Here is a 26,755-nt window from a genome sequence, read left to right as displayed (position 1 = left end):
CTGGGTTGGAAGGGACCTTAAAGCCCATCCAGTCCCACCCCCCTGCCATGGGCAGGGACACCCCCCCCAGCCCAGGCTGCCCCCAGCCCCGTCCAGCCTGGCCTTGGGCACTGCCAGGGATGGGGCAGCCACAACCTCTCCGGGCAGCCTGTGCCAGCACCGTGCCACCCTCACGGGGAAGAATTTCTTCCTTATATCTAATCTAAACCTACCCTCTTTAAGTTTAAATCAATTACCCTTCATCCTATCGCTATCCTGTATATATATATATCTTATATATATATAAGATATATATATATATACACTATCCAGGCCCTACTAAAAAAGTCTGTCCCCCAATGGTTTAATATTCTAGAAGACAGGAAGCTAAAATGACATTTGATTGCACCTCCCCCCATGGCATTACTGGGAAGGAACGGTAGCACCAGCCCAGCTCAGGGTGCAGTCACAAGATCCACTGAAAACCGATCTGGGGGTGAGCGTCAGCACTTGCCCCGCAGCACGTGTTCCTCGCTGTAAACCAGGTTCAGTTCTTCCTTAGCAAGAGAAAGCTCCCGGGGGCACCTGTCGAAAGGCGGCTCCTTTCCTGTAAAGGTCCCCCCGTACACCCTTGCCGTAACCTGTTTGTCCGAGTGAAGGGTGACAGGGCCGGCCAGAGCAGCTTCTACAGGGCCAGAGCTTACACGACAGATTTAAAGACCCGCGTTGTGCAGCCGTGCGATACCGCCGAGTTACTCCGCCGTACCCGTAGCAGCAGCTCCGGTGGTGTTGCTTGTGTTGCTGTGCGCATTCATGCTGGGCACACAGCTACTGCGGCTGAAGTCAACTACTCTGGAAAGTTACATTGCCATTTTTTAACCCGTTCTAGAGTTAATACGCTGTAAGATTTTACAAAGGCTGGGGGCCTCGCAGGACTAGTACAGAGAAGTCAGCCTGACCCTCCAGGCTAAGGTAACACCTTTTCCAGCTATTTCTCAGATTTGAACAACGATACCTTCAGGACAAACGTGGCACGGCCCGTTTGTCAGCGACGGGATTTTGACTAACGCTGGAATTGACTTTGCTGTCAACATTTTTGCATACTGCTATCTCCTATCTCACACGTGCGGGTAAAACTTGAAGAGACGCTTTTAAAAACATAAAAGGCAGCGCTCAGCCTTCTCCAGCCTCTTATCAATGGAAATCCCTGTTCCCTCTCTCAGTGCTGCTGAAGAATCAACAATACATTTTTCACCGCTACTCTTCACAACTGAAACAAATCCTGTAACCACTGCCAAAACATCAAAATACTGTGACTTCTGTGAAGCCCTGAGTTAATCCAAATTTAAAAAGGAAAAAAAAAAAAACCAAACCAGAAGCCTCACTTACTTTAAACAACTTAATTTATTAGAACCCATAAATGTTGCTTTCATTAGAAGAATCAAGTTAACACCTAATTCAGGGTGAAATTACATTTTAAGACAAAAGAACTGTAGTGCTTAAATACAGTATTTACTGAAGACTGCTATTCTTAGAATCCTGGTACAAGTTCATACTTGTTGCGTGGTATTAGTATGGTATCTAATTCTGAGCAGGTTCAGCATTTTATTTTCAACTGAAAGCACATCACACCATGCAAAGGGCTATTCCCCCCCCATCTGCCTCCCAGAAGTATGGAATGGAAGAGCTCAAGCCTTAAACAATGACAACAAAAAACCCCAAAACAAAACCTTGAGATGCATCAGCATAATCTGAAATGTTTATTTCTTGTATATTTAAGACTGATTGGTAGAAGATCCCTGTAGAAAAAAAAAATTAAAAAATTGCATGACTGTTGAAATGTATTTAAAAGGTTCACTGAACTGGCATCGAGCAACCTTAACTGTTACTTCAAATTGGAACCTGAGTACAGAGAGAAAGTACAATCACTCATGTCATAAGCCTTATAATTTCTTTTCACAGTAGCCCTTTTGGAGAAGCAGGTTGGGTTAATAACTTTAATTTCCACTACTGCAGATCAACAGAATCATTTCCATAAAATTCAGAAAGTGCTTAAACACAGAATACAAAAAGTATCTAACTTACAAACCTTCCAATATAGAAAATCAAAGCATGGAACATGGCAGATGTTTAGAGATCTGTATCAAAGTATTAAATTGTAAATTAAGTTGAGTGACTGCAACACAGGATGGATGCTCTCGAGACAGCGAAACAGTGCATACGACATGTCTGCCGAGGGAAAGGGTTGTTCCTTCCATCACGGTTCTGACTAAGCTGCTGTGGACTTCTCTGTTTCTCACTAACACACTTGCTCTCTTTAACACATACACAAAGATTTCCTACAAGCTGTGCTGGATTATTTATATTACCTTTTAAAATAAGCTATTAGTTACACAACTTTTCCAGGATGTATCAAATTATTAAAATTCTAATATCACCAATTTCCAGCTCTAGCTATGAGATTTGGTCATTGTACACAAGAATTAAAATGGTACTTGCTTCTGAAGACTGTCATAGCCTTTCCTCAGTTACACTAAGGAAGGAGCAATTTTTTAAACATTCAGTTTTCATTCTGAATTGATAGCTCACCTGCAAAATACAAAAACACAGCACTCGTGAGAAAAGCAGTATTTTTGCTCGTACAGGTATTATGTAGAAAAGGAGTCCTTTGGCTGTACATTGTTTCCACGTATTTGTTACATGAGATACAAACTGTACAAGTTCTCCAGTTTACAAAGTTTTCTAAATTGCAGAAACAATTCAGCCCGTATTTATAGTATCTGTTTTAAATGTAAAGATTATTACAGATAAGATACAGTCTAAGTAATTGGCTCAATGTAACAACAAAAATGTAGTTTTAATACAATTTCCAATAGTACAACTATGTACATATGTACAGAACTGGTTTCTTCTGTTACATCGCTGACTTTTGAGTATACTCATCACTTAATATCAGCTTCCTTTAAGAAACACCGAAGTAAAAATGGTTCAGTTTTGCAGCACTTCAAGTTCCTCAGTTGAGGTCTCTTCTCATCCACATTTCCTGCTTAATTTGGGCCTTAAAGCACACCGTCACTGAAGCGTGGCTTGCCATAATCCACCAGGTCATTTTGTAGATCTCTTTCTTCATCATCTGCAATTAAAATACTCCAGTCAAATCTGATGTGACACTACTGAAAAAATATTTCAGCATACTTTCCCAGAACGTGCTGCTAGTGCATACATCCACACTGAACTGGCCTCGTCTGGTTAGAGGAATGAAGTCATCGGGGAAAATACAGAGAAGGCATATGGGCCTGCGATTACAAGTCCAGCTGTCAGCACTCTGGGACAATATCTTTGGCTTTACTGCAACCGTGTTTCAGAGATTTATTGACTTAAGAGACCGCAGAACTAGTTAAACTTACTACTGTAATTTGAGAGTCTTCCTATAAAGGTTTTAAACTCTCCCACTAAAACCCAACTACAAAGTCAACTACTCTGGAAAGTTACATTGCCATTTTTTAACCCGTTCTAGAGTTAATACGCTGTAAGATTTTACAAAGGCTGGGGGCCTCGCAGGACTAGTACGGAGAAGTCAGCCTGACCCTCCAGGCTAAGGTAACACCTTTTCCAGCTATTTCTCAGATTTGAACAACGATACCTTCAGGACAAGTGTGGCACGGCCCGTTTGTCAGCGATGGGATTTTGACTAACGCTGGAATTGACTTTGCTGTCAACGTTTTTGCATACTGCTATCTCCTATCTCACACGTGCGGGTAAAACTTGAAGAGACGCTTTTAAAAACATAAAAGGCAGCGCTCAGCCTTCTCCAGCCTCTTATCAATGGAAATCCCTGTTCCCTCTCTCAGTGCTGCTGAAGAATCAACAATACATTTTTCACCGCTACTCTTCACAACTGAAACAAACCCATCTGGCCGGGCTCCCGCATGCTAAAGCTCAGCCCATCAGTCAAGACATCTACTCTTGAATTGCAGAATAGCTGCATACTCAGCCAGGGAACACACAGCAGGAGCCAAGAGCAGGGCAGGGACAACACACTGTAAGTGGCCACTTCAGGCACGCCACATCTTTCCCAGCCACAGCTTTGTCCTTGACTCTAAGAATGAAGATGTTTTGTCTTGTCTTTCAGATCCAGAACTGCTGTCTCTCTCCACCGCTCTACTCTGTCCTACTTCTTGACTTTGATTCCTTGGGTTTTCATTTTTTAAGCCTCATGAAAAATAGTAAAATAAAAAAAATTAAAAAACCCAACCCCCTTGTGCATCCTCAGTATAATAATTTACTATAGCACATGCAGAAACAGCCATCAAGAAAAGGCATATTCAGTCGGGTTTTTTTCAAGTGATGTTTTAAAAGATAATATTCTGCATTCTACCTGCCGTAACTCAGACGTCTCCTGTGAGGTTCCCCAGCCTTCTTCCCTCAATAACTGAAAAAGCCCTAAAACTTGTTTCAATTAATAAGCTTTTCCCGCATTTCAAAGCTGTGTTCCTTTATATTCAGGAAAGATGCTTGTTCACAGGAATGAAAAGCAGAGTTTAAGTTTACCAAGTCTTTTACTAGATGATAAACTGTCTGAAACTCTTCTACAACTGTTCATCAGCCTGCAAGCGAGGTGGGCACCCGATGGTAACCTGGCTCCCGACAGCAGCAGGCTGAGGTTTATCTACATGACATGTGCTTTTGTTTGGCAAGAAGCTCCTACTACAGCATGTGGGTATCACTTGATTTATATAATCCTCCACTACCCAGACACCACAAAAACATATTTACTACAGTAGAAGCCAACAACTCTTAAATATCACCTTCCATCTCAAACAGGTGGACTGAAAGAAGGAATGCCAGCCTGGATACTGACATTCACCTCAGCATCTCTCACAAATTTGTTTATTTTCCTCTGATCATTTCAATCCAAGGCCCACACATTTCTAGTGGCAACAGAAAAAACACGTTTAATTAAATTGCTTTGTTTACGCATGCCACATGCTTTATTCTAGCCTGATGCAAAACCATGTGATGTTTTTCTATTAGTTTTTGGACAGATTTTTTTTTCCCCTCCCTAAACAATTGTAACCACACGCCCCCTCCAAAACCCCACAATTCTACCCTCTCCTACCCTGCCAACAAATTAGTATAAAGACTAAAGCAGACACATTTTCAAAAATGCTACTTCTGGAAGTACCACTTGCCATGCTGTGTGACTTATATCTCAAATCAAGTCAACAATTTATTACAAACAACATAACAAAGGGCTTGGAAAATTGTGAGCTAGTAATATACACTGCTCTGACTATCCTTCATTAAAAGGCTTCCAGAAGTCACTCTTTAACCTTTACTACCAGATACTAAAGCCATTATGTCTACACAGATATACAGAGGGGTTGATCAGGAAAGATTTTCACCAAGTCCAAATTTAAAGCCACCACAACAGTGAACTGACAGGTACCACAACTACATGGGAAACTGTTTTATGAGGCCACTTACAGGTACAGTTCTTATTTTTTCAAATATCCCTTGCATAAAAAGCTACATAAGTACAATCTCTACAATTTTTTACCATTTTTCATCACTTAAGACTATATTACACCCACCCTTTTCTAAGTGGCATACAGGAACGCCGTTCATATTACTGGTAACAGTTTATAGCACACATGATATTAACTTTTAATACCTAAAGCCATTAGTTTCCCCGTGAAGGCCACCACAGCCATGAATTTGTGCCGATAAGCAAACCAGCAGGGAGCTCTGAGGTACAGCAGGAGCCGCATCCCTGCGTCGCTCGGGCGGCTGACCTCGTCCCACATGCCTGAGCGACGCAGCATGATGGCTGCAGGTGAAGACCAGCCCGAAGGCTGAGTGAGGTGAACGGCAGAAGTTAGCACAGACTCGGTACCAGCTACGTGGCCTTGGTTAAAACTTCAGGAATTTTATTCTGAAGTCCAGTTCAGGATCTATTGTGGTGAGGAGCTGGGCATCACCCACTGCTTGGTAAGGGAACTGAACTAAAAAACACGAAACACCCAACCCACACAACTGGTTCGATTTGCAGAGCAGAGCTTAGGCACACAAACATGCACGGCATACCGCACTTTCCGTTTCATTATGAGTTCATAATCATTAGAAGCAAGTCTCCTACTTCCACGGCATCAACAGAAGCAGCTGTATATACTTTTACACCTTCACTTAGAAGCGGATTACAACCCAATAATCACCCATCCAGAGGAACGGACATTACCAATCCAGAGGGACTAAAATCTGCTGCTAGTTTTGAGCAAGAGTGTAACAAAACAGGCCACGTCTGGAGCAGCAGCAGAATTTTCACTTTCACCAGTAAGCTAGTTAATTGCCCAGCGTTCTGATCCATACTTTTCTTTTGCTTGTTCATGAGCTTCAAACTACCAGCCCAGCCAAAAAATGCTGACGCTGCAGTTAGATGCATGCCCACAGAAATCAGTTGCTTTTCACCTCTTTTCCCATTAATTATCCTTGGATACCAATTAAATACATGCCAGAAGAACTACGAGCTAAAAAACTTGCCTTGTAAGGATGAAAATCAGGGTGCCTGTAGAACATTTATCAGTTTTGGGGGGGTTTTTTCCCCTCTATTTTGTACTTTCCTTTTAATTAGAAATACTGTGTATGTTTACATAAACATTTTCACCCTATAGACATGCAAGCCTTTCACAAAATATTACCAAACTAGACAGAGAATGGGAGACAACGTGGCAGATACATGGCAGACAAGCAATGGAGAGGCGATGCACTGAAACGCATGCAGAACAAGAGGTGGTGAACATGCACAGACAGGTATTAGGCTCGCACCAGCTTAACGGGTTTTGAAGTTTGGTTAGCAAGGAAAACCAGAAGCCTGTTGAATCTGTGTACAGTGCACAAAAATTACACTTAAAATTGCTAACTGAGACCTCACTGCATAGCACCTCAAGGCAGGTGTGGCAAAAGCAGTAGTCAAAAAAACCCAACTACGCTTCTGTATTTGAAAATTGCTTTAGTCACGTCAAAGACTGCATCCCAACTAGCTAGATACCAGATTTGGGGTTTTAGACAAAACCATTTCTAAAATTTGAAGTGTCTCGATTTTCCTAGCTAAAACTGTATACAGAACTGAAATAAGGTATCAGAATCCCCTCGCTGCAAACTGCTGTAGCACTGCTTTCAAACGGAGAGCAAAACCAAATTTTAAAGATTGCCTAAAGCTTATTTATTCTTTATTAGAAATTTGTGATCAGCTACAAATAGCGAGGCTTTACACAAATTCAACAAGTAAACTCAGCGTGGATTTTATTACAATGGGATGGAGATAAGGCCCAAGCTCACCTTGGACGTCTTCTTCTCCACCATCACCATCCTCTTCCTCATTGTAAGCCAGCTCAGCCTGTTTGTCTGCCTCATACTCACCCACGTTACCATCATCCCCATTATAATCTGCCAGTTTAGAACCCTGCTGCGGATCAACAGGGGATTCATTCTCATCAAAGAATCGGCCTGTGAAGTAGGCAAAGGATTAAGTCAGAAGCAGAGAGGAAAGAAACAGGAAGGTTCTAAACAAAAGCAGGGCAGGTTAAGAGAGTCGGGGTTTCGTATAGTTTCAGCTGGAGAAGAGGGGTAGAAGGGAAGGGGCCTGGGTAGGGGGAGAACAAGGCTTAGGGAACACCTCTGCAAAAGGATGTACTCTGTCATTCAGCAGCTGGAGCTTGTGAAATCGGGACTCTTACAAGCTTCACTCTCTGGAGAAGAGAGCTAGAGTAAGCATCCAAACAGAAAGCCCCATCTTCATTACCTACAAACACTAACAAAAGTTTTCTTACAATGCTGAAGAGCATTGCAGTGGAAGCTTTTCTATCTGGACGTTCTTCTCAGGAGGAATGGCATTTTTCTGCACACAATGGAGCAATATATTCGTATACGGTAATGTCTGCAGAGTGTGTACCACACTGTCAAGGGTAAAAAACCAGTAAAGATCTGCCTTGCATCTCTGAACTGATTATTTTTTAACTACCTAATTAATTTGGCTTTACACTCTGGTTTCCTATTAAGCTTTAACAGTTTTCAAAATTTCTAAATCTAGTATTTTTGTCTCCGAGCAAAGAATTAAGACTAGTTCCAGATACTGAAACAATGCACAAGAAAAATGAGAATTAGCTGGGACTATGAAATGACTAGACAGTCAACCAAGCACACAATGAAAGATTAATGGTGCGATGTCAAGTTCAGAGCTGGTGTTTAATGGGATACAAGGAGATCTGTTCAAGTCCAATGCAGTTCAGTCTGCTTGCCTGCTGCTTAGAGAATGCAACACTGAGTCTGCAGAGGATACAACTCAGGAGGGATGATGTATAAATGAAAAAAAATAGGATTAAAGTGCAATACAATCTTTACAGACTGGAAACAGACTGATAAAAAGTCTGCTGAGGCAGATGTTAAGTGATTTGCAGTAGAAGCAATTAAGCAGAGAAGTAAAACTGGAGAATATGATTTCAACATTAAGACTAAAAAAAGAGGTCGGGGTTACAATGGGCAGATGTAAAAATGAAATTATTTCTTAAACCAATGAAAACAATCATATGTGGCAGTCTATAAAAATCAGGACAGAAACAATAACACAGTGATTATCTGGATAGAGAAGAAAAGCAGAAAAAATCTAGTGCAGCTCAAATGTATAGAAACAGAAGTTTCAGTTATTTTCATAAAATAAGCAAGAAGAAACTATGATCTATTTAGAAATCAGCAGTTTAATATATTATTCATTCTCTTTTCATCTCTAATTGAGTAATCCTTGCTGTTGTTTGTATCTTCGGACACAGCATTATCTATAAAAAGCAGACAGAACCGTTCAATTCACACACGTTAAATATAAAACAAACTATGGAGAGAAAACTGAATGCACTTCACTTACAGAAGGAACAAGCCTGTAGATAGGCCAGAAATACCATGACAAACAAGTACTGAATAAATTTAACCTGACAGAAGGAAAGGTTAAAATATTAGAAAGAGATCCCAGGGAACACAGCAAGGCCAGAGAGGGCTGTGAGCCGGAGCTCGTGTGAGCACCCCAGCGCACAGCACAGCCCCGGCCAGCTCGGGTCCCGGCACAGCTTCAGGATGCAGCTACTCTGGCACTATAGGTGCTTCATCCTGCTTTAAGTGCTCGGTATTTTAGCTCGAGCTGTTTCAAAAGGGAGGAAGAGCTGAGCTCACAAACCTCAGCAGCAGTCATTCTGGGCTAGGCAGTCTTGACAGCAACTCTGCCACCTGTACGTGCAGAGTCAGCTGTACCAAAGAGCACCAATACTCTGACACGAGGCCCAGATAACAGATATCTTGGGATACCAAGACTTCAGGCAAACACCAGAACAGGAGTTGCTGGTAGGCCCAGCCAGCAATGCACCAACTGCTTTCTGAAACAGACAGAAAATCTGGAGTCCTGGTGGCATCGTGGATCTCTTGACTCACTCCAGACATGAGCCAGTCCATAACGCAGGCATTGCACGGACTGTTTGAGGCACAGTGGAACACGTCATTAAGCACAAGAGGTTAGTGACAGCACGGGATGCCCCATAAGGACATCACTGATGCTAAAAGCTGCAGGTAACATCTGCTGAAATGCATTCGGAGTAGACACAAGGGGTATTACTCAAAGCTGGATCCTTACAAACACACTACTCTGAGCAGCTGTCCACACTCATGACTAAGGACGTGCTTACATGACAACTTTAAACAGCAGCATGGACCAGAAGTTTGCTGCACACAACTTTTTCCAGGGTGCCAGGTAAGAGCACAGTGACACTGCTGCAGTCACCTTCAGGTTCTGCTTCCTTTGAAACCAAACGGTCGCAAGGTGCTCATCTCTGTACCAAAGTTACTTTTTCAATCTATGCTATTAAAAAAAAAAAAAAAAAAAAAAGGTAACATCTTTTGGGAAGATGTTCCCCAATTCCGAAACTGGACAGATATGCCTGACCACTGATGGTCACTGGTCTCATCCCACAGGCTGATGCACGGCAAGTTTTGAAGCACTCAGTAGCCAAAACACCAGCCAGGCCACTGTCGACAGCAGAAGCTGCATGCCAGAGCTGGGCTCCTCTGTACCAGAGAGGTGAATTTATCACTGACAGACCTTTCCAAACAGCCACTGCTGACCAATCAGGAGAAAAATCTTCTACAAGTCCAGATGAGCTGCTTCCATACGTGACAGAGGAAGTCTCTCCCTCACTCCATCATCGAAGTTATTCCAAATATGAAGGAGCAATGAGAAAACACTAATCATTGATGATTACTGACTCTTGGGTACCCATTCACAGCCTGCAACGGAGACATCTCATCCACTGTTCCTGCCTACAAAGCTAGCTCCCCCCATCATTTAATCCATAACCAGGGAAGACAGCCAATCCATTTAAAAACCCCAGCAACTGAAATACAAAGCTCTGTCATTTCGGCTGTAGCCACTCAGCCAGACAAGCGCGGGATCTTCAAGAAGCTCCTTCGATAACCTAGCCTTGCACTTCTTGGGATACACAGGGTGGAAGAAAAGCTTGCACGCTAATTTTGAATACACCTATCCCCACTTAATCGGAAAGATCCCCGAGCGATATTAAAATAATTGAAGCCTTCCCTGAAGATCCATTTCTAAAAAACAACAGTGAATTGATGTCCATTCCCTACCTCTTCAACCCTGGTCTTTTCAGAGTTTCCTGTCCCCCTCCCTCCACTAAACCCTATTTATTTATTTTTTTCTCTCCCTTGAATTCTTTCCAGCTTTGATATTTAAAGCCAGAGGATGGCCTCACAAGCACTAGGTAAAGCAGAGTTAGTTACTCCACCTTATTATCTTAATTGACGCTCCTGTTAACACACCCCAGAAGAAAAACCTCACTTCAAACATTTGTTAGTGACTGATATCCACTGTCGACCACATCAATTTTACTGCTCACTTGCTATTTGTTACTTACTCTGAGCATGTGATTCTCCATTCTTAATTGTGGACTACTTTTATGTTTACAAACTTTTTATGTTGCTGAAACTACATCTCATACACTGTTTGTTATCCAGCACTCAAAATACCAAACAGTGCCAAGCAAGGGGTTGCATCTTTGTAACCCTCACTGAAGCTTTTCAAATAAAACTGTTGGTGATACCTTCTTTTCTTAAAGTCTTGCACCCACCAAAGAGCAGTTTATTTCTGACCAGGTCTCCATTAATTTGCCTATGACAAGTGACATTCCAGGTTTTGCTGTTTCCATTGCATTGAACATATACATTTCAGATCACGTCACTTTGACACAATCTGTTCTTGAAAAATTCCTATTAACCACTGGCCATGTTATATTCAGACTGATGGAGAATTTGTTCCGTTACCTTTCCAGGTATCAAAGCTGGGCTGCTGGGTCTCTAGAACTCCTCAAATCCTCTTTTCATCAACTTTTCAAAGCCGTGTCTTCTTGTGGTACGATGGTACCTCTGTCGAAGTTGTTCATGGTTCAGAAACCATTGCAGGTAGCTTCTTAAACCTCTCCGATAAGGTCTGGCACTTATCTACAGGCTCCAGCCTCTGAGCCTCGGGGGCCACAAGGGCGCAGGGGGAGGAAGGAGAGAACACTCTGAACTCCCACCTCTCTGTAGACCCCTCTATGATGACACGCACCCGACAGCTACCTGCTAACAAATCTGACTCGATCCTCACAGGCCCTGTTTTAATTCAACCTTTGCTTCAGAGCAGCAACTAAAATGTTTTAGAAGAATAAATTGAGTATTATTTTAAACTTACTTCTCTGTTATTCAAGGAATGTTTAAGGTACTGCTACAGAATTAACACCTTTTCCTGCAACTACTCCAAGCTACAGTCACCAGTCAAATTCTAGACCATGAAAAGGAACCACAACAACTGAACTCTAAGGGAACTTCCCAAATTAAAACTTCTACAACAAAATGTAGTTGCATGTTCCCAAGAGTGACCCTAGATTTCAGAATTCTTTTCCTTGATCACTGAAACCAATTCATGATTCTCTTTCAACAGAACTGCTATTTCTGTCCTACTGCTTATCTGACCCACAGCATTAACACAGGTTTCTGGCAGAAGACTGTAGAATCCTTTCCTCCTCCCAATTCTCATGACTCTGAAGATGGCTGTTCTGATGTAACAACCTCTCATCTAGGAGTATAGACAGATTTTAATAATAGAAATCAAAGCCTAAATGAAAACTACTTAGCTGTGAGTACAAAGACATTTCAAGCTGAATTTACAATAGCTATATAAAGAAAATTCTTAGGGGGGGGGGGGGGGAAGATGTTTCAGCACAAACGCCCCTTCTCCACCCAAATGCTAAACAACTGGAATTAGTTCTTTAAAAATAACTAGGTTAAGGTATACCTAGTCAGCACTCTATACTAACAGTTAGGAGTATAGTATCTCCATGGATACCATAAGAAACTTGTTTCAGTATAATGCTCCTACAGGAAGACGCTAAATCAGACACTGTGGGCATAAAGCTCTCCCGACGTTATGGCATCAGCCACAAGGCAGAGACACCGCTCAAACACGACAGCACACGGACAGCTGTATCTGTGCCGCCCGCCCACTAAGCCTCAGCAGTATTACCACCAGCATACACAATAAATAAATACATTATTTGCTCCTGTCTGACGGCTTCTGCCTTGAGCAGACATGGAAGAGAAGGGTTTTGGAAAACTCCCTTACACAGAAGAACAAACTTCTGGCCAATACACATGTACCACCACAGAGACCCCCCGCGTAAAGGCTGAATTCTTATGAAACTGTCCGAAATGTCGTATTTAAGTCAAATAATGCAGCATGAATATAAATAACTCAGTATCATGAATATATCAAAAGACTTAATCTACTTAAATGTGTAGTAATTTCCAAAAGCATTTTAAATTCCTATAAGCAAATAACTTAATGACTGAAAATATATATGTATGAAAGATGACACATTAAGGCATATCTTTTACAGAGTAAAACCGCATTTCTTTTTAGGCTTACCCTCCAGAAGGCCCCCAGCTCCAATGGTTTCTATTTTCCAGACAGGCACTACTACAGATTGAAAACAAAAGTGATTTTCTTAATACATTGAAGTATATATGGTATTGGCCAACTTACTTTGCTTCATTTTCTGCAAGTCACTAATTCTGCCCTTTGGAATTTTTATATGGTCTGTCTCAATTTTATGTTCTTTCTGATTTTCCATATTTTCTTCAAAATTTAAGCGCTGGAGAGAATTTGGAGGTATCTGTTTCGCGATATCAGCATTTCCATCATTGTCACTGTGCAAACCTACAGAACGAGGAAGCGTGTTCAGTTTTTACATAGCTCCAAAAGAAGACTACAACATTACTGCAAAAGACAATTAATCACATTTTTATATATAATCAATCCTAGGTCGTTACCTTCTCAGCTGATTTTCTGTATGAACTTAAGTGCTTGATGAAGCCCAGAACAATAATACATTTATGTATATTTTTTTTATCCTCCTGCTGATTCTGCTTTTCAAATCTACTAAGCATCATTTATTGTTTCAAGAGCTAAGATCTGAGGAGAAGGTTGCAGTAGGTCACAGAAGTTATGCTAAAAATAATAAGCAGAATCACAGGACTACATAACCACGGAATACAGGAAACCGTGGTCCCCTTGAAATTCACTTCAACCTTCTGTTGATAAACTAAACTCAATGAAGCAAGCTTTTCACTTGCTATCTTTTACGTTTTCTTATTAATAAAAGTCAAAATGAAGGACTACCTCAGAACAATGAGAAGAAATGAACTATGTAAAAGACTTGACATTTAGAAATAATTATCTTTAAATGCATATACAGACTTTGAGCTCACTAATTTTGGTATTCTGATCAGCTTACATATCCACTGCAAAAGGAAAGAAATTAAGAAATACTTCTGCTGCTTTTTTTCAAGAGAACCAATAACGGGCATAACAAAAAACTTCAAGCTATTTGGTCATGTCACAAATATATAATGAGTACGTTATATTTAATCTTTTTTAGCAGGACAGTATTTTAACATGCTACTTGCAGTGCAGATTAACTTAATGTTCTCTTTGACATTAAAGCAAAGTGACTTGAACCACGAGCACTACATTTAAGTGTATTTTCTATGGATTTGCGTTCTTTCAAACTGTAATTCTAAACCCTTTCACTGCAGTACTTTTAGTTCTCTCATGTCCTAAACCTCCCCCCACATCACCTTCAAGTGAGCTGGTCACAGAAACAGGAGGACACTGAGCAAGTGACAGTACCAGTATTTATTCTCTGAATATAACTGGCTACCAAGAGATCAACAACCAAGTCCTGATATGCTGCAGCCCTGTCTAATTAGTACGCCTAAGGAGAAGCACTAATTTCAATTACTGTCCTCTGTCCAGTGGAGATACCTTGAAACACTTATCTTTGAAACGTCTCACTTTCAAATTTGGCTGAAGGTGGTCAAAAGGCTCAGAGATTACTTGGGGGGGTGGGGGGGTGTGCGCAGGGGGCATCAACAACAAAGAGGGAGAGTACAACCAGCAACCTCTGTGCCTCAGGAAGCCAGACTAAGAACACACTAAACCTCGCATCCTGCAGAAGTGGATCATTGTTTTTCTTTTCGTAACCACATCAAACAGGAAATAAAGGGCTGGCCACGTACATCTAACATTCACCACAGGGTAGCAGATACGAAATGGTAAGCTTCCTACAAAACACTGACTTGTCACCTGCTAATAAGAATTTTACCTGGTGCCAGGTTTGGAGCATGGGGCTGTTCCGTTGGAAGATTTATAACAGGTTGATGACTTTCACTTTTAGGAGCCGAAATAAGTGGCTTCTTTAAAGCTAAAAAAAAATATACATGGACAAAAGCATTAATATGAAACAGCCAGGTCTGCCTCTAAATCCTGTAAACTTTTTCTCCGTTGTCCCTTTATGTTTTTTAAACCACAGATGAACACATGAAATACAAGATTTCTGGGGGGAAAGAAAAAAAACCAAGCCAAAACCCCCTTTACAGAAGCATTCAGTTTTGAGAATTCAAACTTCTAAAGCACAGTAAAAATCATCCGATTTCACACTCCACTTGAATTTTATTACCATAGACAGATTTTAAAACTTTGCATTCCCCATGAAACACATAGTATTCAAACAGAATATATATGCCACCAAGAACCCAAATACGAAAGTATTAGAATATTTCTCCTAACCAGTGGGAGTATCTTCAGCTTTAGCAGCGTCATTATCCTCTATTTCAGGCATGCCTGCATCTCCTCCTGGTTTGATTTTCTCTGTAAGACAAGAATAGGATATTCTGTCTTATTAACCTTTAAGTGGGGACAGTGAAATTCCCTCCTGTGGAAGGCTCTAAGGCCAGAAAAGTCCTTTATCCACAGAACATGTCCCATATTGATAATGCAACTACAACACTCTTTATATCGTGCTGTCAAAGTCCCTGAAGACTGCTTTGGAGCAGTGCTCCCAAAGTCGGTGCAACCTTCAGAAAAGGGTGGGAAGCAGATGCACTGCTCTTGGTAGCAGGGTAAGAAAAGCCTACTGTGAGAAACTGGCTGCAACAGACCCTGAACCGATGCAAAAAGGTGCCGATTTGGCAGCACAAGAAGTAGAAACAAAGGGAACCCATCTGCCTTTTGGAGAGGCCTACAGGGAGGAAACAACTGCAGCAGTTACCCACCAAGAGCCTCCTGTTACAGCTCCTGGAAACAAAAGGTCCCCACTGCTCCTGCTGACTTACCCAGCTAGAGACCTCTCACAGCTGTTTCAATGCTCCTCACTTCCAGCCACCTTCTCTGTGCCGATTCTGGCTCTCCAACAACGTGCCCCTTCCCCAGCTCACCCCCTGAGATGCCTCACAGGGAGCAGAGAGGCCATTCCCTGTTCACAATTGGCCACATGAGGAGGAAGATGCCAAACAAACCAACAAAGTGAACACATATTTGTGCAAGAGACTACTTTCACAAAAGGACCCAGAGAAAAGACACACCAATATCTGGATATCTATAAACTCTTAACTTAGTACAATCACATGCAGTTAATCAAGTTATCTGTGCCAAAGAAATCATTGTTCTACTCCAGAGAAATGCACAAGCCTGTGTGATAGCAAAGGACACAGCACAACAGGTCCATTTTCAGAAATGAGCAAAAAAGGGAATACCTTTGCCATTTACAGCATGATCTGAAGGCTGCTCACTCTTTACTGTGTTTTTATCTTCTGCCTCTGGAACAGTCTTAGATATCGCCTGGTCATCATTATTAGGACTTACTTCAGTGTCTTTACTCGACTGCATTTTTTGTGTGGCCTGTTAGAATAAATTCACAGAGAACCAATATTAAGCACATTCCTAAAAATTAAAGGACAAAAGCCCTCAAAATTCAACATTACTTTGGGTAAGCAGAATCACATTTATGAATTAGATGATCACCAAAGCCAACAACAGCAGAAGTCCTTTGTATACAAACCTGAATCCTGAGGGTGGGACGTAAGAGTATGGACACATAACTGAACAGCAAATGTAAAATACAGCACAGCTGCATGCATTTATATTGGCATACGTAGCTCTTCAGTGTAACGCAAACCCGTTAAGACATCACTGGCCTGAAGCCTCTGGTCAGAAACTTTGAAACAATTCTAAATTTTAAGAAAAGATCTGATTGAAATCTACCTTAAGCCTGCCTTATTATTTGAAATGTTTGTAAACAGAGACGAAGTAAGGAAATGAAATTTTAAGAAAAGCAGGTTATTTCATCTGTTTGTAGGAAGGTGGCCCATATTCTACTGGCAGCTTGCACTGTATAATTACACCCTTGATACCATTTAAATACCGTTGTTATTTGCATCACATTAGCACCTCGAGGCCTCAGTAGAGATCACGTTCCCCTCTGCAATAACCTATATAAGGCTGTAAGAACACAGATCCTACCCTGGAGGGCTGTAAAACTAATATCCATTTTACAGAGAAGAAACTGAAATCCTCGGCAATGATGTCATGTAGGAAGGCTGTAGCAGAGCAAAGATCTTCAAGGCTCAGTTCACTGACCGAGCAAAACAGGCAGATGTTCTTATGCTAATACCCATTTAGGGCTGCTCAGGACGGCATTTAATGAAAAGTTAGGGCAGAAATGTCCAAGGCCTCCATATATCTGAAATGCCGAGTCAAACAGCAGACTTCGAGCTCTTCCAATTCAACAGAGAAACTTAGCTGTGCATTACCTTTTGTTCCCGCAAAACTTGGTCCATTAATTTCTTCATGTTTTCTTCGTGTTGCAGTCTCATTTCTTTGATCTGCTGCCCACACTGCAGACTTGATTAGAAACACATTATTAGTTATACTTCATTTGTTGGATCTGCTCTCCCATCAATAAAACGGGGAAAAAATATGAAGTGGCACAAAAAGCCAAACCTGAGATATAACTAGAATAGTCTGTCCAAAAAGCCTTGTCCTGGAATGTGTATGGAGTGGGAATGGACTGAATACAGAAAGAAAGCAGAACTGTAAAAAATAGGGACAGAGCAGAAAAACAGTAAAATAAACAGAATGGCCTTGAACACATTTCCTCCAAAATGTGGAAAGCAATGGAAAAGTCAAGCTTCACAGTTAATCTGTCAGCATATGTTAATTCCACTAGGAAAGCAATATATCTCCCATGGCTGTCAACACAGAAGATGCACAACTACTACTATCAGTTACTGCTACCAACTCAAATAACAAGATCTGAATGGCACAACTAAGTGTCCCAACTTCTCTAACAAGCCACACGGACAGCAACCCAATTCAACAAAAATCCTGTCTCCCACAAACCTGCCAAGACTCAACACAGCTCATGAAGAATATTTCTTTTGTGCGTGAAAGTTTCAAACATTTTCTCAAGCGTTAATCTCCATCGTTCCTCAGAGCTTCAGAAGTAGTTGTTCTCCCTGCTTCTGCAGGTAAAATTCACCCCCCTTAAAAGACTGAGGTCAACTTAAGATTCAATCTACACAATGCTTTCAACTTTAGTTGAAAAAAATAAAATTGGACTTTTAGAAAGACAGCAATTAACAACCCTGGCAGCTTACAGAACTGAGTCAATTAAACTCTTTTCTAAGTATTTGTTAACTAAGATCTCCACGTTACAAAAAACCATGCATTGACTTAAAATCGTCCAACGCTGAACAATTCCAGTAACGCAGATTTTACTTCAACCATGTCTCACTTTGGGGGGAGGAGAAAAACAACACAAAAAAATAGAACTTCAAAATCAAACAACTAGCTAGGTCAAAGTTACATCACCAAGCGAGTACACTCAAGTTTGAGGATTAGCAGAAATAGGATTAATTTGCACATTTTAATAAATACAGACTTCCATTACACATACCCACACCCACAGTTACTAACATTCTTGAAGACATACCTATCATATTCCAGTCTCCTTGTAAGGTAAGTATTGTTCTTCTTGTACTCGTGAAGCTGATCTTCCTGGCGAATGAATTCCTGACGTAATTCCGCTAGTTGTTCTAGACCAAAAAGCAAAAATGAACATGAATATAGAAACATAAGGAAAAAAGGCCCCATGGAGGATACAACTTTCCATATTGCTGTAAAAGTTAAAAATTTGCTCAAGTTTTATGTTATTTCTTCTAGATATACTTCAAAGATTATTAAACTAACTTGAAAAAGATGCCAATTTACTCACGGATGCCAGATGTCAGTATGAATTACAGAACAATTCTGGTACTGTGCCAAAACCCCAACATTTTTCTTTACCTTTTCATTCAGAAGACTTACACAATGCTATTTCACCTATCTGTAGCAAATCTCCTTAATTTCCTGAAAGATTCTATTATTCTGAGTAACGCAAAAGTACTGCTAGATTACTTAGGCACGATGGTCAAATATTCTTTTGCTGCAGTAAGTGTACAAAAGAAGGTGCCTTCACACTATCCATAAAACCAGCGCATATTTCCTGTCTTCACAATTGTTCTAGAAGTTCTTCTCCCTGCTCCTCAGGCTACAAATAGTTAAGCTTCCTACTATTTTAAGTTGCAACTACATAGAAACAGGCAGAAATGCCAAGTATGTTGTCGACAGGCATGTTCAAATTTTGGCACTAGCTGTTCAGGTCACTTTGAAACCCACACACTACGATTACAGGCATTGTAATCACCTCTGTACGTAACAGCCTTACAAGATGTTTTCTGGACCTTTTCTAACCCAACATAAGTATCACAACGTTGCTGATCCAAACTATACTAAGCTGTATATTTGGTCATGAAAATTATTCTAATATCTTGGAAGTAAGCAGTGCCAGAACATGTGTTCTTTCTGCAGACAGCAGAGCAAAGCCTGCAAGAGCCAACCCTACACTTCCCCAGACTAGGTAATAAATACAACGAAATTTCACATTATACAACGTTTCAACATCACTTGATCTTCCATTTTAAGCGTGTCCTACGGTACCTAGGCAGTTAAGAAATACACAACCTCAAAGGCTGCCAAATCACCATTTGGCCATAAATTCCTTACCCTTTAAACGATGTATGTCTGCCATTTGATATGAGACGTTGTTCTGCAGCTTAATCTGAAAGGAAGAAATGGTTATATAAATATAGACAATCAGCAAATTAGAGAGGGTTTAGACTACAAAGACTCAGGTGCATTTGTTTTCCTTGTAAAGACAACGTATGTAAAGAATTATAAGAATGAAACATACAAAGTTCTTGTAAATATGTGTATATTTAGTTATCTATAAGTGATTATCACCAACCTAAACACTGTATTCAGGCTTTGCTAACAAGGACTTAAAATTTATTTCCAGAGTATATTTCTATCAAAAAAGTAGATTCTGCCAGGACTAAAATAAACACGCTGCATTCTGATACTGCAGAAGGAGACTGTGAATTTTCAATGTCATAGCATAAGTGCATAAAAATAAACACACAGCATCATGAGCAAAACCGATTTTTACCTAATGGATATTTAAAGTAAATTTTTTATGTGATGCTACCTAATATTCATAACACATTTTTAAGAGAGAATCTGACACCAGTAGACCTCCACAACAGCTTTTAATTTGGTATTTTTAGTAAGGAAAGAATAGCAGTTACAATAGGTAAGAAATGCTTGTCATTAAGTAAAGATGCTTTCTCTTGTCTTACAAGACAAGGTATGAAGACAAATAACAGCAGAAATTAAGAGAAAGATGCACATACAGAGCATATTGAGAAAGGCTGAAAAAAAATCCACAACCATCATCAGACAACACTGATGCTGCAATTATTTTTCTTGTAGTTTCACGATCGATATAAAGGGTAACTCTAGAAAGGGTGCTGAAACAGGGTTGTCATTCTTGGATTACAAGGTCAGAATTACCTCTCGGAATACCAGCACAAAGTACAACCACACCTACTCTGATGCGGGATACACACATCCAGGCTATTTCAACTCCCACACAGATTCTGCACCTCAGTGTCTGAGTCAGTTACCTACATTTCCTGTCAAAACAAACAGACACACGCGTGTGCCCTTATTTCAAGACTTCCTCTGCCCACCTCTACCTTCCCTTTTACCAAATGATTCATTTCTTTAAAAATATTTCACGTCATGTTTTTGTTTTTAAAAGAGGCACTCAAACTCCAAGCTGTCTGCTTCCATTTGTCCCATATGGGTTGAGGAAGGCAGTTATAACTTTAGGAACTACAGCCGCAGAACTGCTGAAATCGTGATTTTCTGCAGAACACAGTGTACACTGAGGCATGCATCCAACAGCTCCAGTCACATAATAGAGGCTCCTTATGAAACAGAGTGCTCCATCGAGAGTTTTGTTTGTGCCAGACTGCAGTATCCTGGCTCATCCCTCGCAGCCATGCACACGCGGGCAGTGCTGGCAGCAAACCCTGCCCCAGGGCCCAGAACAAAAGCCAAGAGGGTTTCTGGAGTGCGGAGAGGCACCACCACCTCCATGGTTCCAACATATGGGTGGAAGGCCCAGCCACTTCACAATGGTCTTCCCAAAAAAAGAATGAATGGCAGACGATGCGATCTTTTGGTAACCTGAGAACGCTGACCACATTGCTCTGGCATACAACACAACATAAAAATACCCAATGGGGACACTTACGGAGCCTTCTCGACGGTAGGGAGCCTCGCATTTGAGAAGCGGTTACACACATGCTCTGCCCACCAAGACATTTTAAGGCACTCTAGTTACAGGATGCACAAAGAACAATACTCAATTAAATGCAAGCCTCTGTTGGACTTCCTGTGCTTTATTTCAAAAGCCAAGTAACCCCTGAGGTGGAGACTCCACAGAAGCGCACAAGACAAAAGTAACCACCAAGCCTTTCTGTTCCAACAGCACCCATCTTGCCAGCTCTCCATCGAACAGACACTAGGACAGGGGAACAGACACAAAAAGGAGTGATTTGTTGAGCATTAATGGAGAAGTATCTTTCCCTATTTTGCAAAGCAACTGGCAATAAACCAAATTTTCCCTGTCTTCCACTCTAATGCAGTTCTGTCCCAGAACCCAATAAATCTACAAAGGAGATCCTGGGAAGTAGCAGGTTCCGTTTTTTCAAACCCTCATCTATCAGAATTCATCATACATAAAGCCTTCCCACCAGCTTGCTTCTGCTCATCCTATAAAACATCTGACTTGCAATGGGCTGGGGGAGGGCTGCCTGTCTGTTAACAGGAGCTCGGTTTGCAGACAGCATCAGTTTCATCACACAATCTTTCATTTTGGCGATTTTGAGTTTCAGAGAAAAGTGACAGAATTTATATCCAAAACAGCTCAGCTGACAGCAAACATCCCTCATCTGAAGGACAGAAAGGGAAGAAGCTTTTTTATGATTCATGGGATCTGTTCCACCTACACATGCAAAAAAACACACTCCACAAACCATGGCGCAAGTCCAGTTCTTTCTGAGCTGTGTCCTCCTTGAGTCTAGACCTATTTGTACAGGTCCTATTTCTCAGTGGCTTCGCAGATCCTTTCCAAAACAGTCGGGATGTATAAAAGAAATTCTCTGTAGCCCAATGAGCTCTGCACCAGAAAAAAAAATACCAAAAATCCTCTGCATGTTGGCGCTCCGTACACACGAGGCTGTCTGAATTGTAACAGGCTTCTCATATAATGAAAGGCAACGTAAGAAAAAAGTTGTAAACACAGTGGAGCTTATCTCCGCATGTGGCAGGACAGATCACAGGTGGTACTGCTTTCTGATGAAATTAAGTGGCCAGCTATAAACATCCAGCCGTATTTCCTGCAAGTCATTTCTTTATCTAGGAAGAACACCCTGTGAATTGGCTGTTGAAGCAGCACGAGTCCTTGCTCCTCTGCACAGCTTCACCAGCCTCGACGTTCCCAACACATTGCTAGGGCATGTGCTGGAACAGGACGGGAAAGCTGTTTAAAAGTCTGTTTGCACAAGGGTTCTGTATGCCACCGTCCCGTGATCCTTCTCCTATTGTCAACTGCCTTTTTCACAATAGACAGTGCCATCATCACGCAGTTAGCACAAGTGTTGAAATGCCTCTGATCATCAGGAACATGTGGTAAGCTTGGAAGATGCGCTCAACATCACTGCTATAAAGCTACAGCTTTGCAAACTGAGGAGCAATCAAGGAGTCCTGGCAACACAGCACATAGCCAGCTGCTCCCAAAGATGTTTTACTAAACAGTTTCATCCTATGAAGCACCAATTCTAGGCACCAGCTAAGGGGCAGGACACTATTACACACCTGGCATTGCCAGCAACAGCTTTGGAATGAGAAAGGCATGCTCCCAAGGGCTGCGATAGCAAATACAAAGCTATGAGCCCCTACATGCTGGATGGTTGCCATTTGGAAGCTCTCCACCACAAATTCCTGCTATTCAATCATTTTATTGAGCTTATTGCAAAGGGATGCATAAAGCTATAAAAAAAAGTTTCCTTTTGCTGCAAAAAAGCATGAAATACTCAGGAAACCAGTGCTACCTCTGCCTGCACAAGCTCCCCACACACTGGGGCAACCCCTACCCCTGTTTGCCTCCCCAGAGAACTCCTCTGGTTTGTTCCAAGCTCCAACAAACCATCATGAGCTCTTCACAGGATGGCAAAAAAAAAGAATTCCCAAGAACTCATGCTTTTTCTTTCCCTTTTTTTTTTTTTTTTAACACGATACACTAGTTCACACGACTACATCTGCTTATAAGAGCAAACAATATTCTGGTGCAGCGTGACTGGCTTGTTACGCATGCAGGGGGTGGGAGGAGAGAGACAAGGGTTTGGACTTGACTACAGATACCACTGAGCCAGGAGAAAGCTGCCTGCAGAAATTTGAGTTGCCTCGATGCTGGGAAATGCACACTCAATTTACATGACCACAAGGTTCATCATCGTAAAGAATCTCTTATGAAGACAAAGGAGCATAAAGCAGAACTGACGCTATGACAACCACCGGAGTAGCATCTTTCAAATGAGTTTTCTATGAAATAAGCCTACATATGTTTGATACCCCAGGAATTACCAGTGTTTGTGTTCTATTATAGCTCCTGCATTTCACAAAAGACTAAGATCATTGGTAAAAAACAGTTTGTGCAAAGAACATCCTTGCCAAATTATGAGAGAAAAAAGTTTTCATTCAGGCCTTTTTTTGGTCAGATACAAAAAAAGAATAGTGAGTAGGTATAAAGCTACAGATCTCTATTCTCTAAAATAGAGCTTTATTCTCTACTCTCTAAAGTATAGTCACTTAAAGGTTTTTTTTAGGAAAAAAATAGGGTTGCTACCACTGAGAAGATGCCAGTAGCTCAGATGGGAGGAAAAGAGAAAGGGACAGTGACTGGCTATTGATAAATCATACTGCTATTCTTGCCTGATTATTGATAAATCATACTGCTATTCTTGCCTATTAAGGCACACTGAACATTTTGAACACAAGAAGAGAGGATATTCAAAAGCTACAAGCTCACATGACCTTAAATGGCAGCTTCTGGAACAAAGAACGAAGATACAGGGCATATACTGCAGTATGCAAACAATTAAGTATAAAATTAATTTGTGAGGTTTACTAGTCACATTTCTCTTGCTCAGCCCTGTGAGCTGCCAGACGCTGTGAGCATTCAAAAACCAGCCGGATTTATGGAGAACAACAAAGTGGTCAGCAGGCAGGTGCAGCTCAACAGCACCTCAGTTTGTACCACATGCATCAAAACAGGCTCTGGCTCCCAGTAACCCTGGCTAGACATCCTGACTTCGCACTTGCATTTTCTCTCCTTACAGTAAAATATCACAGATTCCCCCCCCTCCCCAAATAAAAATTTCTTGTATTAAAAGCAAGCCCTGTCATGCAGCCCAATAATTAACAGCTTACTTGAATACCACCAGTGGCATTTTATACCTGGCAGTCAGTTACAATAATGCCTTACAAGCACAAGCTAAATAACAGGAACACAAAAATCAACTTCACCTACATAAGAACAGCCATACTACAAGCACCCACCTATATAACTTCCCTTGAATATCCTCAGCCACTTAAACAGCCTGCAGCTTAGAGGCAGTTTCAATGCATTTATCTACTTTCTCTGTTAATTTGTCCAGTCTAGCCATGAACTCATGTTATTTTAATATCCTCAACAGCCTGAGAAAGGGAGTTTCAACTCCTTTTCCAAGCTACTCCCATCTTCCAAAGCTTGCTTTTACTGAAGAGGGCAATGAACAACTAAACCTATTTGCATGTAAAAGTTCAATTTCAAAAAACAAAAAAAACCAAAACCAAAACCCCCAATAGTTTCAAAAACTACTAGTTTTCTGTCTTTTACAAGGGGAAGCATCTTTGTTAAAACCTGATTTCTTTAGAATCAGAGAATTGTTAGGTTGGAAAAGACCTTTAAGATTGAGTCCAACCACTCTGAGTTGAGCTTGTACTCAGACTTAACTATTTTGGTATCTGTATAGAATACTTATTTATAAATTAAACTAGATCTTATAGTATCAATATTTTTTATCACAGCAGTGTTAGTTGCACTTATTTCCAATGGAGAACACCAGTATCCACCACTGACATAAAAAGCCTAATTAAACATGTAATCTCAGAAAAAATTTTAAAAACCCTTCTTTGCTGAATACACAAATGGCTTAATTTTAATAGTTCAGTAGGAAAGAAAACATAACTTTAATACAAACTTAATCAGTTTGAAGGAATCTAATTCTGTAATTGGGCATGTATTGCGATTTTTCTGTGCAAATTAAACATATTTTCTTACACTGTTCATCAAAGGTGTGATATGAAAGGGAAAGAAAAACAAACCCAGCCAGTAATAACCCTGAGAGCATGGTATTTCCATGAATCCTACTGCGATAAACAGCATTCAATTAGCAGAATGATGAGCTGCATGCAAATAAGAGTACACGCCACCATACACGACTGAGTAAAAAAAAACTTGTCTGCTTAACTCCTCTGTAAACAGTTGCCTGTGATGGTTATTAAAGTGGAACAGCAAAAGTTGGTGCATTCACTCATTTTCCTTCCCACAACAAAGGAAATCCCCAGGCCACCTCCACATAAAAGGGCAAGCTGAATTTCGCATTAGCTTGTCTCTTTGCAGCAAAGGAAAATGACACGTATGTCAGCAGCAATTTCCCGCCCCCCCCCCCCCCCCCCCAAGTTTATGCTGGCTGCATAAAAACCAGACTCTGATGTGCCAGGCATGTTGAGAGAGGCGAGCTCAGGGTGCTACAGCTGAATATGATACTTGTTTCATTTTCATTGAGGCTAGAGGAACTGTAGTTTTAAAGCTGGGTATAGCTTTTTGAGTGCTCATAAAAGATCTCAGCAGAGATGAAAAGCTAAAAAAAAAAAAAAAAAGAAATAATTAAAAATAGCCGTCTGGAAAACTGTGTGCTCTCGGTGACTTCGTCGTTAGCACAGGCGCTGCCTTTGCTGGGCATTTTCAGCTCTTTTCTGGGGCGCGTTCAGAAACCCTGCAAAGGTCCCAACAGGAACCAAACCCGAGGCACCAGCTCCCGCAGCCTGGGGCTCCGGGGGCTCTTTCCCCCCCCAGGCCGCAGCCCCCTGCCCACGCCAGGCCTGCCCGCCCCCTCCACTTTACCTTGCTGTCCTCGCACTTCTTCACCTGGCCGTCCCTGGCCTGCAGCTGGCTGCTCAGGTGGCTGTAGTCGGCCTCCTTCTGCTCCAGCTGCTTCTTGTGGGAATCCACCTTGCCCATCAGGTCCGAGTTCCTCTTCTCCAGGCGGCCCCTGGCCACCTCGGTGCGCTTGGCCTGGCTCTGCAGCTCGGCCAGCTCCTCCTGCAGCAGGGCCTGGCGGGACGAGGCGTTCCAGCAGTTGAAGGCGAGGATGGCGATCACCACCAGCAGCGCCACGAAGACAAGGGAAGGCAGACGGCCGCCCCTCCGGTTGGCCCCGAAGCCCACCATGGGGGAGGCCGCCGGGCGGGGGCTTCACCCGCTCACCGCCTCTGCCCGCGCCTGAGAGGGGAGAAGCAGGGCCGGGCCGGGGGGGGCGCCGCTCAGGGAGCCGAGCGGCGGGTGAAGGCGCTGCCCCAGGGGGCCGGGCGCATCCCCGGCGGCGGAGGGCCCTGAGGGGCAGCGAGGGGAGCGGGGCGAGGGGACGCCGTGCCGGGGACTGGGCTCTGCCCGCGCTGCCGTGGCCGGCCCAGGCGCCGCTCCCGCCCCGCGGGGAGGGACAGGCCGTAGCGCTGCGCTGGAGCCGCCACCGCGGCGCCCCGCCCACCTCACCGGCCGGCAGCGGGCCGCCCGCC

General features: G+C 42.0%; 1 protein-coding gene across 2 annotated transcripts; it reads right to left on the bottom strand.

The window, feature by feature from the left end:
• Positions 1-1,364: 1,364 nt before the first annotated feature.
• GOLM2 (golgi membrane protein 2) lies at positions 1,365-26,755 on the bottom strand. 2 transcript variants are annotated; one of them, XM_040600416.1, is made up of 10 exons: positions 26,085-26,755; positions 19,514-19,568; positions 18,402-18,504; positions 17,221-17,311; positions 16,165-16,309; positions 15,200-15,280; positions 14,736-14,834; positions 13,115-13,288; positions 7,318-7,485; positions 1,365-3,112 (listed from the first exon to the last, which is right to left on the bottom strand). In XM_040600416.1, exons 1-10 carry the CDS (start codon positions 26,409-26,411, stop codon positions 3,039-3,041), a joined length of 1,317 nt encoding a protein of 438 aa, XP_040456350.1. In that variant the 5' UTR covers positions 26,412-26,755; the 3' UTR covers positions 1,365-3,038. The 2 variants fall into 2 exon arrangements, with proteins under 2 accessions (XP_040456350.1, XP_040456351.1); XM_040600417.1 differs by lacking the exon at positions 7,318-7,485 and having other exon boundaries at positions 26,085-26,753.

This window comes from Falco naumanni, chromosome 7 (assembly GCF_017639655.2).
Source record: "Falco naumanni isolate bFalNau1 chromosome 7, bFalNau1.pat, whole genome shotgun sequence".
In the NCBI taxonomy this organism is placed as follows: Eukaryota; Metazoa; Chordata; class Aves; order Falconiformes; family Falconidae; genus Falco; species Falco naumanni.
This window is presented reverse-complemented; position numbering and strand designations above follow the sequence as displayed.

Coding starts and splice junctions, on each gene's coding strand:
- GOLM2 (XM_040600416.1), bottom strand. CDS start 26,411: ATGGTGGGCTTCGGGGCCAACCGGAGGGGCGGCCGTCTGCCTTCCCTT. Junction 17,312..18,401: donor AGGAGACTGGAATATGATAG/GTATGTCTTCAA, acceptor TTTCTAATCAAG/TCTGCAGTGTGGGCAGCAGA. Junction 13,289..14,735: donor TGCTCCAAACCTGGCACCAG/GTAAAATTCTTA, acceptor CTCGTTCTGTAG/GTTTGCACAGTGACAATGAT.